The sequence below is a fragment of the Mesocricetus auratus genome, unplaced genomic scaffold, assembly GCF_017639785.1.
Source record: "Mesocricetus auratus isolate SY011 unplaced genomic scaffold, BCM_Maur_2.0 Super-Scaffold_100015, whole genome shotgun sequence".
Classification (NCBI taxonomy): domain Eukaryota; kingdom Metazoa; phylum Chordata; class Mammalia; order Rodentia; family Cricetidae; genus Mesocricetus; species Mesocricetus auratus.
In genome coordinates this window covers 42,839,726-42,857,896 of record NW_024429198.1, presented here as the reverse complement: position 1 = coordinate 42,857,896, position 18,171 = coordinate 42,839,726, and the positions used below count along the sequence as shown (strand labels likewise).

Below are 18,171 nucleotides of genomic sequence, written 5' to 3'. Positions count from 1 at the left end.
ATATTAATTTAAACCAGTCATGTTAATTTTTGTGTAGTTATTTGGGAAATGGTGGTAAAATTATGGTCAGTAAATTAGAGCAAGACAGCTGAATGGTTCTGGCAAATGTTGGTAATCAATAAAGAGGGATACAAATCCCCCAAGAGATGATTACAATGACATGGCCATCGTGCCATTTTGTCAAGTCTAAGGGGAAAAGGAAATATGAACAATGGTAGAGAAGAAAAGAATAATCTGAGTCCTCAACAATTTCTGAATCACTGAGCAGTGCTAAAATGTCTCTTTTAAGGGCCTTGTACAAAAAAGAACACAATTTCCTACACGTACTCACACATACACACACACACACACACACACACACGCCTTGTGTGAGCAAGTGAGTCATTTGCCAATAATTTGCCAATATCTGGTGTCTATGGAAGTCAAAAGACATAGATCTCCTGCAAATGGAATTAAGGTTGTATATCACCACATGGGTATTGGGTCCTCTACAACAAGCATTCTTAACCACTAAGGCTTAGTGACTAAGCCATCTCTCCAGCCCCATGTTTAAAAGTTTTGTATTCTTCTCATTTCTGAATCTATCTCTGCTGGCAAATATTACTTTCTAGGTGTGAAGGAAAAGTTCCTTTTTTTGAATAACTATAAATGGTAAATAATCTTAGCTTTCAACAATAATCTGGATATATTAGAAACATGAGGTAAGGCAAGCTCATAAGTATATGGGTATACTGTAAAGCAAATATAAAACCCCTTGTCATAATGAGATTGTTTTTTGTTATGTGTATTGACATTCTATTATGCCACCTATTGCACATTCTGAAAAGTGCAAACTCCAAGTAACCGTGAGTAAAAACGGACTCCAAACTTGAAAATCACGTATGAGTCATAGTTTAATAATCAAAGTAATTCAGGGGCATTCTGTTCATTCTAAACTTAGAAGTAGTATCAGAATACCCATTTAGCATTCATTCATTCATATAAATTCACATACATACACACGTTATATGGTTATTTTGTGTGTTGTCTTTAGAGATAAAATCTCATGTAGCTCACACTTGCCTCTAACTCCTTCTCTCCCTGTCTCTACCTCCCAGTTACTAGGATTACAGGTGCAGCACCAGGCTCAGCTCTGTTGTTTTTAGGACAAGTTCTCATGTAGCTGAGGCTATATAAATAGGACTATCCTAGAATTCCTGATCCTCCTACATCACCTCTCAAGTGCTGAGACTGCAGGAATACCCTCTCTGGTTAAGACAGGATTTTATGCAGCTTAGGCTGCCCCTCAAACCTACTGTGTAGCAGAAACTACTCTTGAACTCATGACCCCCTTCCCCCTCTCTCAAGGGCTGAGATTACAGGTGTCTACCACCATGTCTGGTGTCCATTTCTGACAAGTTTAGAAATCTCATAATAATCTTCCCATGTCTTGTAATACTGTGAATTCCAAGCATTAGTATACCAGAAAAAAGAATGACACAAACAATTCTCATTTCACTATTCTATGAAAATGATTTTATATCATAGAATATAGTAAAGTACACATGCATGTTAACTAAGCCTGTTCTTAGAAACCAGTTCTTTTTTACTTTAAAACATAAAAAACACAATAAAATCGCCGGGCGTTGGTGGCGCACGCCTTTAATCCCAGCACTCGGGAGGCAGAGGCAGGCGGATCTCTGTGAGTTCGAGGCCAGCCTGGTCTACAGAGCGAGTTCCAGGACAGCCTCCAAAGCCACAGAGAAACCCTGTCTCGAAAAAACAAAAACAAAAAACCGAAACAAAAAACCAAAACAAAACAAACAAAAAAAAACACAATAAAATCACAATTAATTAGCCCAAAGCTAATTCCTTTTTAAGACATGAAGTTTAAAAAAAAAGGAGACTGGCTATTAATATCAATTACTTATTAATAAATAAAACGTTGTCATTACATACTGATACTTACAAAATTCGTTCCTTTTTCAGTTTGGTTACTTTTACTTGTAAACCTGCAAAGTAACAAAGAAAAAAAAAAGCACAGTATTTTGTTACACATTGTAGCAATTCTAAAGCAGTTATCTAAGTTCCTTTATGAGGCAAATGCTATACTATTAAGCCAATTTAAACTGGCTTCTGAAAAATGATCCAGGACTCATTTGATGTACAGTGTATTCCCTTTACTTGTACCTTCAGGCTACAAAAATAAATCTACAACATCATTGCTTTTAGTCTATTATATGACAGCCAAGTAGATTAAAAGTGAGTTATTTCCTTTCTAATAGTGAGGGCAAACATATAATTAGCATTTCACTATAAATGCAGGTCTGTGTTCTGACACAGCCTATGTATTTGTTAACAGAAATAGTGCTTATGTAGGCTCAAGTCTCTGGGGATTAAACTAGATTGTGGCAGGAAGTTCTGGATAAGAAACAAAATTGCTTACAGAAAAATACTTAACAAAGAACACTAGGATTTTTAACTCTAGACATTCTCTTTTCAATTTTAATTAAGTCTGATACAAACAAAATGGCAAGGGAAAATATTGATAAAGAAATAGGGTATTTCATTAATTAAAAAAATCATAAAAATCGGGTATTTCTAATTTTCATGGCAATAACCAAAACAAAACCCACCAAATATAGTCTATAACTCTACTAGCAACTTAATATAAATGCAAACAGGAAGAATTAATTACTAATTATAAAAATAACAGTGCTAAACATTGGCAAAGGGTTGTAAAACTATACAACCATACTTCTCTGGAGATACTGGAAACTAATATATTATATATATCCAAAGCTGTTCTCATCGTTATCTGATTTCTTGAGTTCTAATCTATATAAACACTCATAACAAAAATATTCAGTGTTTAGCAATGTAAAATATTTAGAGATGTCTACACAAGATATATATAAAGAGCCACTTGATCAAACGAGTCTGTTTAACAAACCGTGCTATCTCATATTGTACCATCTTTACAGCCCTCAAAGCTCTCTGCAAACACACACTACACTGGGTCCTGTAATACCAGCTCTTAGGCTGAAGCAGGACAATCACAAGTTTGGGACCATCCTGGGCTACACAGTTGAATCTGTCTTTTAAAAAAACTCTAACAGAATTTTTCTAGTTGATTATGGCTCTTTATCCTCTACAAATCTGATTAACATTAAGAGAGTAAAAGGGCTTTCTATTAACTTTGATTTCTAATTAAGTTCTTCCTATTCTGTAATTTTTTCAACTAGAAATAGTATACTTTAAAAATAAATTACCTAGAAATTGTTAATATTATCTAAGAATGTCATTTCCTTTCTTTGTTTAAGAGTTGGGCCTCCCAGACTGGAGAGATGACTCAGGTGGTTAAGAGCACTAGCTTCTGTTCCTAGGACCAGGCTTTGATTCCTTCCCAGCAACCACATGGTGCTTTACAACCACTGTAACTCCAGTGCCAGGGGATCTGATGCCATGTTCTCACCACATGGGCACCAGGCATACACACAGCACATACGTATACATGCAGGCAACACTCATACATGTAAAATAAACCTTGGGGAAAAATGAAAATTTTGGGGGGCTCGAGAGATGGCTCAGTGTTTAAGAGCACTGGCTGCTCTTCACAGAATTCAGATTCCATCCCCAGCACCCATGTGACTGTTCATAACTGCCTATAATGCCAGTCTTAGGGAATTTGACTTTATTTTTCTAGCTTCTAAGGGCAGCAGGCACAGATAAACGTTAAGGCCAAACAATCATATACATAAAAATAAAATGTACTTGAAAAAAACTTAAAACAAATCAGCATCTCTCTATATGGCTCAGGCTGGTCTCAAACTTACTACGCAGCCCAGGTTGACCTCAAACTCATAACCCTCCTTTCTCAGCCCACTAAACCCTGAGAATGTAAGTGTACGCCTCCATGTCTAGCTAAGATTATCTTGTATTGGAGAGAATTAGTCCTAAAGAAATCATTATTAGTTGAATGATTATAAAAGATTATTTACTATCTGCCTTTGGTAGTTCCCAGACACTAGTAAGTTACATTCTTACACCAACATGATGTGTCTAAAAACACTAATGCACTTATTTCTAAGAACACGTTTTTTCATAGTACCTATAATTACTACAATCTTAGAGAACATAATCTAGATAAGGAAGAATTTTTTAATATCCTATTTCTTTTCCTTTTTTTCATTTTAAAAACTTTCCTATTTCTTAATCATTGTCAAGACAGACACTGGTGAGGTAGTCCGTCTAATCTCCATATTGGCTCCAGTGGTGCCAGGAAATCCAAATAAGCAAAATGAAGGCTCTGAAGAATTTGGGGGAGACAGTGTTAAAGTTTCACTCTCTCTTGAGTTTGGTCTCTAGGAAATGTTTAGCGAATGATACATTTTACCCTTACCTCTACAACCTATTATTCAGTTAAATAAAATATTATTAATAAGGAAGTATAAAAAGTCATAGACATGCTGCACGCTGGTGGCACATGCCTTTAATCTCAGCACTCAGGAGGCAGACGCAGGTAGATGCAGGGTTTGAGACCAGTCTGGTCTACAGATCAGAGTTCCAGGACAGGCTCCTGTCTCGAAAAACAAAAAACAAGCAAAAAAGTCATAGACGTTACAGTAGCTTTAGTATAGCAGCTACACATTACAAACAACCAAATACTCTTCAACATAAGTAACATCAAACAATAAAAACCTACTTCAGAGACAGAGAATGGCAAGTTTGAGGCCACCTTATGTTTCACAGCAAGACTTTCTCTTAAGCAATAAACTACTGATATATACATAATTTAGATATATCTCAAAGGGTATTGTGTTGAGTAAAATTTTCCAATTTCAAAAGGTTATTTATTTTTTTGTTGTTGTTTTTACGAGACAGGGTTTCTCTGTATTGTTTTGGAGGCTATCGGTCCAGCCCGGCCTCGAACTCACAGAGATCCGCCTGCCTCTGCCTCCCGAGTGCTGGGATTAAAGGCGTGCACCACCACTGCCCAGCTCAAAAGGTTATTTTTTTATCACTCTACTTATATAGCATTCTTGAAATGAAAAAATTAGAGACAAAGAATATTAATGGCAAGAAACTGGAGAGGAAGAATGTAAGAAGGGTAAATGGCATAGAATCTTTAGTGGTAGACACAATCTACACATTACTAAATTGTACAGAACTAAACACAGATTATACCAATAAAAACGTCTTGGTTGTGAATACACACACACACACACACACACACACACACACACACGTGAGTAGGTATGGCGGCTCACACCCATAGTCCCAGCACAAGGATGTTGAGGCTAGAGGACTGCCATGATTTTAAGGCCAACCTGGGCTATAGAGTGACTTCCTATCTCAAAAGCAAGCAAACAAAACTATACAATATACTACCAGTGGGAAAACCTAGGGAAAGGGTACATGGGATCTCTGTGATCTTTCTTACAAGTGACTGAAAAATAACAAGAAAAAAGTGATTTGCTTTTAAAAGACTTGCAAAACAATAAGAAGGGAAAGCTTGTATTATAACTGGTAAATAAGCTGGTGTGCTTTTAATTAAAATAATAATAATAACAAGCCTTCACAGCTGACAAATCCCTAGCCCTATCTCTTTGGGTAATGATGGCGAACTCGAGAGACCTTGGAAGTATTCAGTAAAGCACCATTCTTGCAAAACTAAGAACTTGTGACCCCACTAGAATAAAGATGAGAGTCAGCAGTTTTGTCTCCTCTCCCTAAAATGTGGGGGTTTTTACTTGCTGACAGATTTTGTTTTTAATTTTGGCTGACTTCTAAAAGTCAGGTCTGCTTTGCAAGTAAAAAGTAGACAAAGATGAAATGGATTCCCGCCGTGAAATAAAGATTCATTTTTTAGAAAAGAAACAATGAAGTGGAAAATCCATATAAACTTCAAAAGAAAATTCTTGGGAAATATGGAAAGACTCCTCTTTTATCTTATAAGCATTCAACACCTGTGAGGCATTTGTTCTGTCACGTAGATGAGCTCTGAAACAGGTTTATGTGTATGTGTGTGTTTAAATTTTAGCATTCACTATTCATCAAGTCAATTAGGTATCTACAATTAGAACCTCTATAAAGTGTGCTTTAATCCTGCTCCACACCCATCGGAAGGAATGAGGCTATTCAACAATGTAGCTCCTGTATGAACAGGCAGTCTGTTCAACAAAGTATTTGGGATCCGAACACTAGCAACCTGAGAACCTATTGAGGAAACAGTACTCAAAAGACTAAGCACTATAAGACATCCATTAGTCATATATCTATCCACTCTATTAATTTCCAAGGAAATCAATCAGGGCAACAATAGTATATATGTTATACTATAGTAAACAAGCTTAAGAGTTCAGAAATGAGGCAAGAGTTCAATTTGTGATGAATAGACAAAAATCAATGCTATTAATTCTTGTTTTAGTTTTTATCCACATACAATGCCTATCATCACTTTAGTTACTTATGTTTTTTAATAGAAATGATTAAACTAGTACCTCTTTTCTTGACAAGTAACAGCTTTACCTATAGATCAAATAATTTGATTTTACCAAAAAAATCCTATTTCTCTAACTATATAAGGTATTTCTACTCTAAACTAAAAGACAATATTTATGAAATCAGCTATTCTTAATGTACATGTATTTTGCCTACTATTTAATTATCTCATAATAGATAAACTAATTGTGAATTTCACTGAATTTATAGTAGCTATGAATGCAAATAATAATTACTTAGAGAGCTCTTCTGACTAGGCACTGGTACTATGAACCAAAACTGTTGATTCTGTAGTCTTAATGTAAATTTTTGTGTAATGTTGATGAAATATTTGAGAGTAAGCAGAACAATAAACAGCTGGAACAATCATAAACAGACTCAATGTGCAGTTGTGCTGCCATGGCAGAGCCTCAGATCTGTTCCACTTCTTTAAATAAGTTGCAATTATATCCTCCAAACTACCTAGCTTTCTATGAAAATGGTTCAGACTTATGAGACACAGAAATTAACTGAGGTGTGATAGCAGATGCTAGTGTGGACAATGAACATTATAAAATGGTATGAAAAACAAACATGCTAAATTCTACTTTATTACCCGTACTTTTAGTAATAAACCTGATACTAAGATTTTAAAAAATCCTACCCAAATACACTCTTTGAAAATATACTTTTGAAATTTAAAGAATTTGAACATTCTAAAACCTGTTATTCTGAATTCAAAGCATAAAGCTGTCTATTCTCAATGATAATATTGACACTAGAATGAACAATGAAGGATAAAATTATGCTAAAAAGATTAAAAACTTAGTGACAAATATCAATAGAATTACCTCCTGCAAACAATACAGCTTGCAAATTGCTGATTTTCAACATAAGATGGGAGACCATTTATTCTTAGTTTAAAAATGAATGTACCTCATTATATCATGATCAATGCACACATTGTTTAGTATATGGTATATCATCAATATTGCTTTATTATGTTCTGGTCAAACAAAGCAAAGAAGAAATCCCAAATGCAGCAGGGTATACAGATGCATGTAATTTCTTATGGACAGATTTCCTTGGCTGTCTATGTAAAAATTAAGCATCTGTTTACTCTTCCTAATAGTTCTCCTTTGTCTTTTACTGACATGAAGCTTTAAAAGGTAATGAGTCAATTTTGATTCCTATATATACTTCAAAACCTGCAATGTCCAGACATGTCTATGTTTGATGTCTTGTAAAAAGCTTCTTGTATTGGTTTTTCTAAGTAGATTCCCCCACCTTCTTTTTAAAAAGTAAGCACCCGCAGGCAGGTCTTTGATGTTATTATAGTCAGATGATCCAATTTCACATGGAACCATGTGCAGCACATTGACAAAGAATAATAAAAAGCCCTCTTTTGTTTGGGAAATATCCAGTAACACAAACTAAGTTTTCCACAAATAGTGTTTACCATGCTCAGCATGGTGGTACATGCCTGTGATCCCAAGACTAGGAGGCTGAGGCAGGAAGACCTTCGGTCTGAGGACTGCCTGGGTTACCTAGCAAGCTAGACCAGCTGGGCTCCACAGTGAAACTCTGTCTGAAATGAACAAACAAAAACCACACCTCAAAAATAAGCAGGAAACAAGTCTGCTTATCCCCTCCCTCTTAATACTTTTTATAGCACATTAACATTCCTGGGACCATGAAGCCTATTAAAGAACAGCAACAAGGACTGCACAACATGAAATAATTATCTACTATGACAAAGGTAAACTATCTACTATGTAGTATTTGTCAGATTTAATAATGAATATATTGCTTTGCTCAAGGAATACGTTATTTATTTTCCTAATGCTACTTCATCATAAAATAGAGGTTTCCTGAAGACCCTGTTTACAGAAGAACAAGAAGAAGAAACCTGTCAAAATATATTTCCCTGTTAAATTAAGACAAAAAATAGCTGGGTAGTGGTGGCACAGTCAGGAAGCATAATCAGGCACATCTCTGAGTCTACAGCCTGGCCTACAGAGTGAGCATAGGGACAACTAGGATGACACAGAGAAATCCTGTTGTGACAAAACAAAACACAAGCTGGGCGTGGTGGTGCACGCCTTTAATCCCAGCACTCAGGAGGCAGAGGCAAGCAGATCTCTGTGAGTTTGAGACCAGCCTGGTCTACAATTGTGAGCTAGTTTCAGGACAGCCTCCAAAGCCACAGAGAAACCCTGTCTCGGTAAACACACACACACACACACACACACACACACACACACACACACACACACACACACACACACAAAACTTGAAATTAGAAACAGCAAAGATTAGACTGGCAAGATGGATCATCAAGTACAAGTGCTCATTGTCAAATTTATGAGCTGGATTCAGTCCCTTGAATCCACACAGAGGAGGGAGAAAACCATCTCCCAAACATGTCCTCTGACCTCAACTAATCTGTCTTCTTATATGTAAATATCTCTGATACCGGGATAGGAAATGGCTAACCACTGCAGGGAATGGCTGTAATACCTGTAATACCGGCACTTCTGCAAGCAGAGGCAGGAGGAGCAGGAATTCAAAGTCATTGTCAACTATACAGCAAAGCCAAGGTTAGCTTGAACTAAGTGACACCTGCTCTAACTGCCCACCTCCCTACAAACCACAACCTCAGAAAATAATTAACATGGTATATAAATACACCACAGACAAAGAAATACAGATTAACCTTAAATTCAACCCTTGGGAAGTGGAGGCAAGAAGATCAAGGACTCATACACTAAAAATCATAAACTCTTTCCCTAAAAAAACATAGAAGGCACTAATACCTTCCAAAATGTTTCCTGCTCATTGTCAGTGTAGGGAAAAGGGACCAGTCAAAGAAACACACCCTGAGCAGAGCCAAAGAAACACACTTTGGCCCTGCAACCACAACCAAAGAAATGTACCCTGACCCTAAAACCAGTGCCAAAGGAACACACTTTGTCCCTGGAATCAGAGTCAGTGAAAGAAGTGTACCCTGGCCCTAAAATTGGAGCCAAAAGGCTAAAAAGGACCAGAGAAAGAAACACACTTTGGCTCTGAAACCAGAGCCAAATCTGACCCTATCCTGTGTAAAAAAGTAACCAATCCTGGAGCAGAGCTCTAGCCAATCTGAGCTCAGCACTGAAATAGGACCAATCCCTACTCTGGAAAAACTTCCCCAACCCCAGGAATCCCTATATAAACCCTGTGTGTTCAGCTTGGCTGGTCCAGCTGTCTTCCAATAAACACCTTTGGATGAGCTTCGGGTGAAGATCTTCTTTTGTGGCGGTGACAGAGCAGAGGCGACCCTGGGCAGAGCAGAGCTAGCAGCGCTGTAACACTTGCCCGGGAAACCTTCCTTGGCAGAGCAGAGTTGTTACACTCTGCTCCCGGCTCCCTGCTCTCCGCTCTCCTCCGCTCTCGGCTCTCCAGGAGCAGAGCTGAACTGTAGCAACTTCGCCCGAGAAACCTAGTGTAGAAAACTGCTACACTAGGCGAACATCCCCAGCTGGAAGACCCTGTCCTGCCGGAGCGGAGCTGACACACCGGAGAAGCCTTTCTCTGAGGCAAGGCTGTAAGCTGCCAAGCTTACTGCAACCTGTGGTGGTCCTTGGCTCCCGAGCTCCAGGACACCTTTCTACCTGAGCTGTGTAACACTCAGTATCCTTGGCTCCCGAGCTCCAGGACACCTTTCTACCTGAGCTGTGTAACACTCAGTATCCTTGGCTCCCGAGCTCCAGGATGCCTTTCCACCTGAGCTGTGTAACACTGAGTATTCTGTGACTCCCGAGTGCCAGAATACCTGACCCACTCCTGTTCCATCCTGTCATGACCCATCCCGACGAAACGCTTACAGTCAGCCTGCGCTATATAGGGAATTTGGGCCAGGCTTAGATCCTGTCTTTAAGAAAAAAAAGAGGACACAGGCAGTGGTGGCACATGCCTTTAATCCCAGCATTTGGGAGGCAGAGACAGGTGAATCTCTGAGTTCAAGGCCAGCCTGGTCTACAAAGTGAGTTCCAGTACAGCCAGGACTGTTATACAGAGAAACCTTGACTTGAACCCTCCCCCACAAAAAAAGAAAAAGAAAGGAAAGGAAAAAGAAAGAAAGGAAGGGAAAGAAAAGAATGGGAGCCACTCACATTGATAGCTTAGGCTTGCTGCTAAGCCTGCCAACCTGAGTTTGACCCCCGGGACCCACAGGGTAAAGAGAGAACTCACTCTTAAAAGTTGTCTTCTACTACATGGAAGCACCATGGCCCAGACATTTCCAATAAACAAGTAAATAAACATTTTCTGCACAGAAGTAATCAATATGAGACTTTTATTAAAAGTTTATTTCTAGCTGGGCAGTGGTGGCACACGCCTTTAAATCCCAGCACTCAGGAGGCAGAGGCAGGTGGATCTCTGTGAGTTCGAGACCAGCCTGGTCTACAAGAGCTAGTTCCAGGACAGCCTCCAAAGCCACAGAGAAATCCTGCCTCAAAAAAAAAAAAAAAAAAAAAAAAAGTTTTTTTTCTAGTATCACACTGTCAGGTGTCTACAGGAGGCACAGATTAAACATAATTGCTGCTTCAGAATGATGGTGATAACTAACATATATTGGTTACTATGTGCCAAGCACCCGTCCAAACACTCCATACATATTCAGTTATGTAATATACTCAGAGGTAGAGATCATCTTCTTATCATGCATGAGGCATCTGAAGCAGCAGTACAAAGTTAAACAATTTGTGCAGTTACCATCTCTACTCCAATCAGATAGGAGATAGCTTTTTGACACTTGCAGTTAAAATACAATTTACAGACTTCACCACTGTATCTCATGCCTGTCTCAATATAGCACCACTTGACTCCACTCACAAGGAACAAAAGTGGAGCACTCTAAGAGCTAATCCATACCTTTAACCACTCGGGATGCAGAATAGGACGATCTCTGAGTTCTAGGCTAGCCTGGTCTACAGAGTGAGCTCCAGGACAGCCAGGGCTACACAGAGAAACCTTGTCTTGAACTCTCCCTGCTCCCCAAAAAGAGCTAATCACAGGGATAAGCTGGTGAGACTCTCCTCAGCATATGCACTAACCTGAACACAGCTTACATCTTACCTACATGCCTAACAGACTCCCATCATATTACCACTTAAAAATAGATCCAGCTCGTATCTCCAATTTTTTCTAGAGTCACATACTGGGTTTTCCCTCGTCTTTCCAAACAGAATACACTGCATTAAAATTCTGTCACACAGGAAATATTCAAAACATATTTTGTGATTAAGCATCTCCATATACACTGGGACTTGCAAGGTTACTTTGAGGTTCATAGGTCATAATCTACTGAGGTTATTATCATAAAGTTTCTGACAGAAACTAAATCTACCATGGAAAGATTCAATACAGTCCCACAATTAAACACTAGAACTGATTAAGGGGCGTCACATTTTAATGGCACTGCAGTGCAATGTGAAAGTTGCGGAGTGCCGTAATACAAAACACATGGCTGCTGCAGGCAATCAAGAAATACTCATAGGGTTGGGAGTGTCACTCAGTGGGAGAATACTCACTCAACATATGTGAGGACTTGGCCTCCCTCCTCAGCATCACCACTAAAAAACAAATTTGTAATAGGAAAGACTTCTCATATATGAGGGAAATCTATCATGCATTAAAGACCTGAGAAAAACCTTATACTTCTAATCCTGTTGCCTCTCCCTCCCAAGAGCCTCAACTACAGGTGAGTGCCAAAGCATTTGTTTATGTGGTACTGGGGGATCAAACCTAAGGCTTTATAAAAGCCAGGCAAGCACTCCATCAACAGAGCTACATCCCAAGGGACCTTTTAACTGAAATATTTATATACTCATCCTAATTACAACTACTTAATCTTCTGTACATTCACTGGACTCCATATAAGTCTTCTAAGCTCCTATTTCACTGAACTGTACATGGCTGTTTCCATGACCATCTCTGGCAGCCTACAGGAACTTTAAAAGGAAACTGCCATTCACTTTTGTATAAGAGGATTGTTTAGTAGCAAACAGCTCCTGAAAAGGTTGTCAGATTACATAAATGGCACTTTTATATCTAGAGGTAATCCTGCAAATAATGGTAGAAAAAAGATAAAAGGTTAGAGAACAGTTAGGATCACAAAGCCATCAGGAAAATGAAATTAGAATTCAAATCTAAGTCTTCGGTCAATAAATTCTACTGTTTTTTAGCACTTCAAAGCATATTTCCATAAGTAACTAACGACAACTTGTATAATAATTGTGTTCTGGGGACTGGAGAGATGACTTAGCAATTAAGAGCATACACTGCCCTCGGAGGACCAAGGTTCAGTTCCTAGTGCCCACATGGTGGCTCACTGCCTATAACTCTAGCTCCATGGGATCTGATATTCTTTCGGCCTCCATGGGCTCCTGAGCACATACTCTAAAGATATACTCATGCAGGCTCACGTATATACATTATAAATTTTTAAAATAGTAAAAAAAAAAAACCTATACTCTGCAGTACTTATAGATACAGCACAACAACTCATCAATAAAACAAATCATAAAACATTACAATAGAAAATGCCCTTTAAAGGTACAACATTTGCCCTTAAATAAAATAGATATTTCTATCTAAAAATGTATAAAATAATCAAAGCTAGTTTCTACTGCTATAGCTCAAGCACCTAAGGCAAGACATGTACCTTGCACTTCCTTATCATGATATTCTTTTAGTTTTGTCCAGAGCTCCTTGAAGTCACTGGACACGTCTGCAGAGTTGGGGCTTCCACAACTGCTTCCCGAAATGCTCATCTTCTACCAGCAGGCGTCACACTTCCGTTTGCTGATGATGCTTCCCACCTTTCCTGTTACCTTACACAGCTGTGAAGTTGTCTTCGGGCTGTTGAAATACCTGAAATGACAAATTGCAATATGTCATATTTTGCATTTCCATTTACATAATTTGAAATGCGGATGAAATCGGGAGCCCAGATATTTTCAAGTTTTCTTTATCTATTTACAAGCAATCATTCAGAAAATCTGATAGAAGTTGGGAAAGAGAAGATAATGGTGAGAGTAGGGTGTGGTTGGGAGGCAGAGGCAGGCGGAACTTTGAGTTCAAAGCCAGCATGGTATATGTAGTGAGTTCCATGAAGAGCCAGGGCTACATAATGAGACCCTGAGCAAAAAAAAAAAAAGTGAGAAAACTATAATTTCAGTTATTGGGCCTTCATATGGGATAAATCTCCAGGCAGATTTTCAGTTTTTCCATCTAAAGAGTAATTTACCTAAGTTATGTTAAAGGTTGAAATTGAAAGGTTCATAATCATTCAGTCAATATTCATTTACCCTTATAAAATTTACTGGCCAGCTATGCTGGTTTATGCCTATAATCCCAGTACTCCAAAGAGGCAGGAGGATCCCAAATTCAAGGTCAGCCTGGGCTACATAACAATATCCTATCAGAAAAGGAAAAAGGAAAAAGGAAGGAAGGAAGGAAGGAAGGAAGGAAGGAAGGAAGGAAGGAATATGGATCAACAGGTAAAAACACCACCAAGCCTGACGACTTGAGTTTGATTACTGGAAGGGGAAGGACTCCAACAAGTTGGCTTCTGACCTCCACATGTGTACTGTGGTATGGGCGGGCACATATGTTCACTCACATGGTAAATAAATAAATGTAATAATGATAAATATTCAAGGAATGAGGATGTGGATTAGAAAAGGAGTGCTTGCTGAGCACATCCAAGGCCCTGGGTTCAAACCCTGGCATTGAAAAAAAAAAGTACTGCTGTAACTTTTGGAGAAATGTGTAGAATATTGTACTGAACCAGATACTAGAAAACATTCTCAAATAGTCCTGATTTACAATCATTTACATGTACATGGGTTATAAAACTGGGCAGATGGTTGGCATATTAAAAAATGGGAGGATCTGTGTATATTTCTGAGAACAAGTCAGTAAGATACACATACAGCAAAGCTCAAAGAATACTCTTTCTATTTAGAGGTACAAAGCTATTAAGGTAAAGATACTTTGTGACTGTTTCATAGTAACCATTAATGATTAACTTTACAACTTATGTAGCCCCTAATAGAAGTAACAGACTATTAAAGAAAACTCAAATGGTTTAATAAATATTTTAAACTGTGCTCTTACCTGAAACCATTAATTAGCTACCATTACAGAAGTCACCTATTGGGCATGGTGACTCATGCCTAAATCTCAGCATTGGGGAGGCTGAGAGAGGAAGACTGCTGCTAGTTGCAGGCAGACCAGGCTATGCAAGACCTCCAAGAAAATGATGGGAGGAGGCAGAGGAGAAAGGAAGGGAAGGGGAGGGAGCTGTGGCTCAGTTGATAAAGTGTATATCTAGCATTTATAGGGCTCTGGGTTCCATTCCCAGCACCCATAATTTGAGCCTACTAGTGAATGCTTATAATCCTAGCACTCAGACAGAGGCAGGAGGATCAGGAGTTCCTCTCCTCTCAGCTACAGAGTTTGAGGCTAGCCTTAGATGCATAGACTCTGTACCAAAACAACTTTCAGGATAGAGAAATAACTCAGTTTTAAAGAAAGAGCACGGGCTGATTTTTCAGAGAACCTAAGTTCAAGTCCTAGCAGCTCACAACCTTTTACAACTCCAGTTCTAGGGAATCTGACACCCTGTTCTAGCCTCCATGGACACCAGGCATGCATGTGGTACATACATGCCTGCAAACACCCATATATATATATATATAAAAATAAAAATAAGCCTAAGAAACAAAAACTAAAATAAAACTTTCAAAGGAGAATCAGTGCATTCAACCTGATAACACTTCATATGAAGAAACCCATTACTTTGGCCAGACATGATGGCTCACACCTTTAAACCCAACACTCAGGAAGCAGAGGCCGGCATATCTCTGAGCTCCAGGACAGTCAGAACAACACAGAGAAACCCTATTTTGAAAAACAAAACCAAACAAGCAAACAAACAAAAACAAAAAACAAAAAGAAACCCATTACTTTTATTCTAATCTAAAATTTAAAAGAAAAAAAAAAAAAGCCAGGTGGTGGTGGTGGTGGTGGTGGTGGTGGTGGTGGTGGTGGTGGTGGTGCACACAGATCTCTGTGAGTTCGAGACCAGCCTAGTCTACAAAAGCTAATTCCAGGACAGCCTCCAAAGTCACAGAGAAACCCTGTCTTGAAATACCCCCCTCCCCCGAAAAAGAAAACAAAGGACTGTGAGTTAAAGGCGGCCAGCCTGGTCTACAGATTGAGTTCCAGACAGTCAGACCCTGACATGGGGAAACAAAACAAAAAGATTGTGTGCAACCACTTGGTTACCTATATAGCACTACAGAAATAATACACATGTTGACTAAGTGTTACAAAAATTGCAGTTAGACTTTCTCAAAAGAATTAGAAAAAGCTGAACATATATAGATTTCAAATAATCTTATTAATTTTGTTAGGTACACTATTATTGTTAAATCTCTTGGATTAAAATAGTGATATATTCATTTACTCTTTTTAAAACATTTTATTTCTTATGGTGCTGGGAAAAGAATCCAGTGCTTCAGGCATGCTAGGGGAGAAGTCCACCACTGAGACACATTTCCAGCCCCTTTTTCTTTTGCCATTGAAAGGCTCTGTCTATCACAGGAATATTAGAGATAAACGAGCGGTCTGTGGAACTGGCCTGAAAGTGGGGGTGGGTGGAGAAATGAGAGCAGAACAGCTTACTTTGGCGATTATTGAAGTGACATATGTGTATATGAAAGGATTAATAATGCTTATGTCTCATATTTGTTTCATATTAATTTCTAAAAGTGAGATGAAGAGTGTTAATACAGTTTTGCTTCACAAGCCTGTAACTACTTAGCTATAAAAGATACATTGTGGTCAGTAAGAGACTATACTTAGCTATGTAAAGTAACATATAGGTTATCCGTTTATTAACAATTTTGGTGAATTATCTACAGAGGTAAAACAACTCCAATACAGATAGGACATGGCTATTTCAGGGCTAGGATTTGAGCCCAAAACTATACTTCTCTGTAGCAAGAAATAAAGTATTTCGTGCTGTGGTGGTGCACACCTTTAATCCCAGCACTTGGGAGGCAGAGGCAGGCAGATCTCTGAGTGGGAGGCCAGCCTGGTCTACAGAGCAAATTCTGAGACAGCCAGGCCAGAGCTATTCAGAGAAACCCTGTCTCAAGAAAAGAGAAATCGAGGGAGGGAGGGAGGCAAGGAGGGAGGGAAATGAGAGGAAGAGAGGGAGAGAGGTTTTGTAACTTTAATGGAAAACTTAAAACTGACAGTTAAAATTAGTGTAATCTAAGTATCCTTTAGGAAACGCCTCAATGACCAATGGCGAGGCAGTTAACAATAATTCAGTGCTTTTGTTGTTTTGAAACAGGGTCTAACTATTTAGCCTTGGTTTACCTGGAACGTAGACCAGGCTGGCCTCGAACTCACAAAGACCCGCTCGCGTCTGCGTGCGCTGCCACCAACCACGGCCGCTCAGGGCTGTTTTTGTTTGCTGTCTTTTAAACGGCTACATAAAGCACCATCGATACCAACTTCGCAAACTCCGGTTCACCACATCCTTTCCGTGTACCGTGCTCGCCCGGCACCTGGGGGCCCAGCTTTCCGCTCTGAACCGTTATCCCTGGCGCTGCGCCCTCCCCCCTCTCACAACACTTGGCCTGTCTCCGGCCCCGCGGACACAAAGGACACATCCTTCTGCGTGCGTGTGTCCTCAGCGTCGCCAGCCCCCACACTGGGGATGCTCTGCGGGGCGAGGCTGTCACACCACACCAGGGAAACGCACAGGACACTCGGCGTCCCTCTCCCGGGCAAAGCGCAGCCCCGCCGCGGCTCTCCCGCCAAGCCGGCGCGTCTCCGTCCGCCTCTCTCCACACGCCTCCCCCCACCCCCACCCCACCCCCCGCCGCGCCCCGGGTCCCACGGAAGGCGCTCCGGAGGGCGCGCGCGCGGGGCGCCGAGCGCGCATGCGCGGGGGGCGGGCTCCGCGCTGAGCGGCTCTCCCGGAGGCGCGCGGGAGCCCGCAAGAGCGTAGAACGCGAGCCCGGCGCGCGTCCTCCGACCCGCCCGGGCCCAGCCTCCCTCGGCGGACGCCTCCCGCGTCTCGGCCGCCCGAGCCTTCCCAGGAGCGCGGCTCCGACCGGAAGTGGCCGCTCCGACTCCGCACGCCGGGTAGGGGAGGGAAGGAAAGCCCTCGTACTCACAGCTTCCGAGCCTCCCTGGAGAGCCCAAGGCACAGAGCGGATGTCCTCCGGGCCGGGAAGGCCCCGCCGCTCGCTACTGCCCTCCTTTCGCCGCGTCCCTCCCTCGCCAGGCGGCCGGACCCACGGCGGGGACGGCCTGAGCCTCCCGGAGGAAGGCCCGAGGGCGGCGGCCCCGCCCGGCCCCGAGCCCTGCGGCGTCACGTGACGTCACGCGGGAGTTCCCGGCGCCACGCCCCTTCCCCCAGCGCTGGGCGGTGGCGGAGCGGGCGGGTGGTGTCACCCACACGGATGCGGGGTGCTTCGGGGATGAGCTCCGGCCGCGCTCGTGGAGTCCATTGTCCGGCCGACCTGCTGTGAACTTGGCCTTGGCTGTGTCACACGCCGGCACGTTTCCTGGCAGGCAGTGCTGTACCCCACGGAGAGTTACGATGGACGGTTGGGATGGATAGGCTCACTCCTGGTTTTC

General features: G+C 40.9%; 1 protein-coding gene across 3 annotated transcripts in view; it reads right to left on the bottom strand.

Moving 5' to 3' along the window:
* Rbbp8 (RB binding protein 8, endonuclease) overlaps positions 1 to 17,843 on the bottom strand; it is a 69,623-nt gene extending 51,780 nt beyond the window's left edge. The window contains exons 1-3 of one of the 3 annotated variants that reach the window (XM_040757825.1): positions 17,706 to 17,843; positions 13,169 to 13,377; positions 1,949 to 1,991 (exon numbers count right to left, since the gene is read on the bottom strand). In XM_040757825.1, coding sequence (XP_040613759.1) covers positions 1,949 to 1,991; positions 13,169 to 13,277 — 152 coding nt within the window. In that variant the 5' untranslated portion in view covers positions 13,278 to 13,377; positions 17,706 to 17,843. Of the gene's footprint in view, positions 1 to 1,948; positions 1,992 to 13,168; positions 13,378 to 16,899; positions 17,257 to 17,705 lie in introns of those variants that run through there. The other 2 variants (XM_040757826.1, XM_040757827.1) reach the window with 2 other exon arrangements.
* Positions 17,844 to 18,171: the final 328 nt, after the last annotated feature.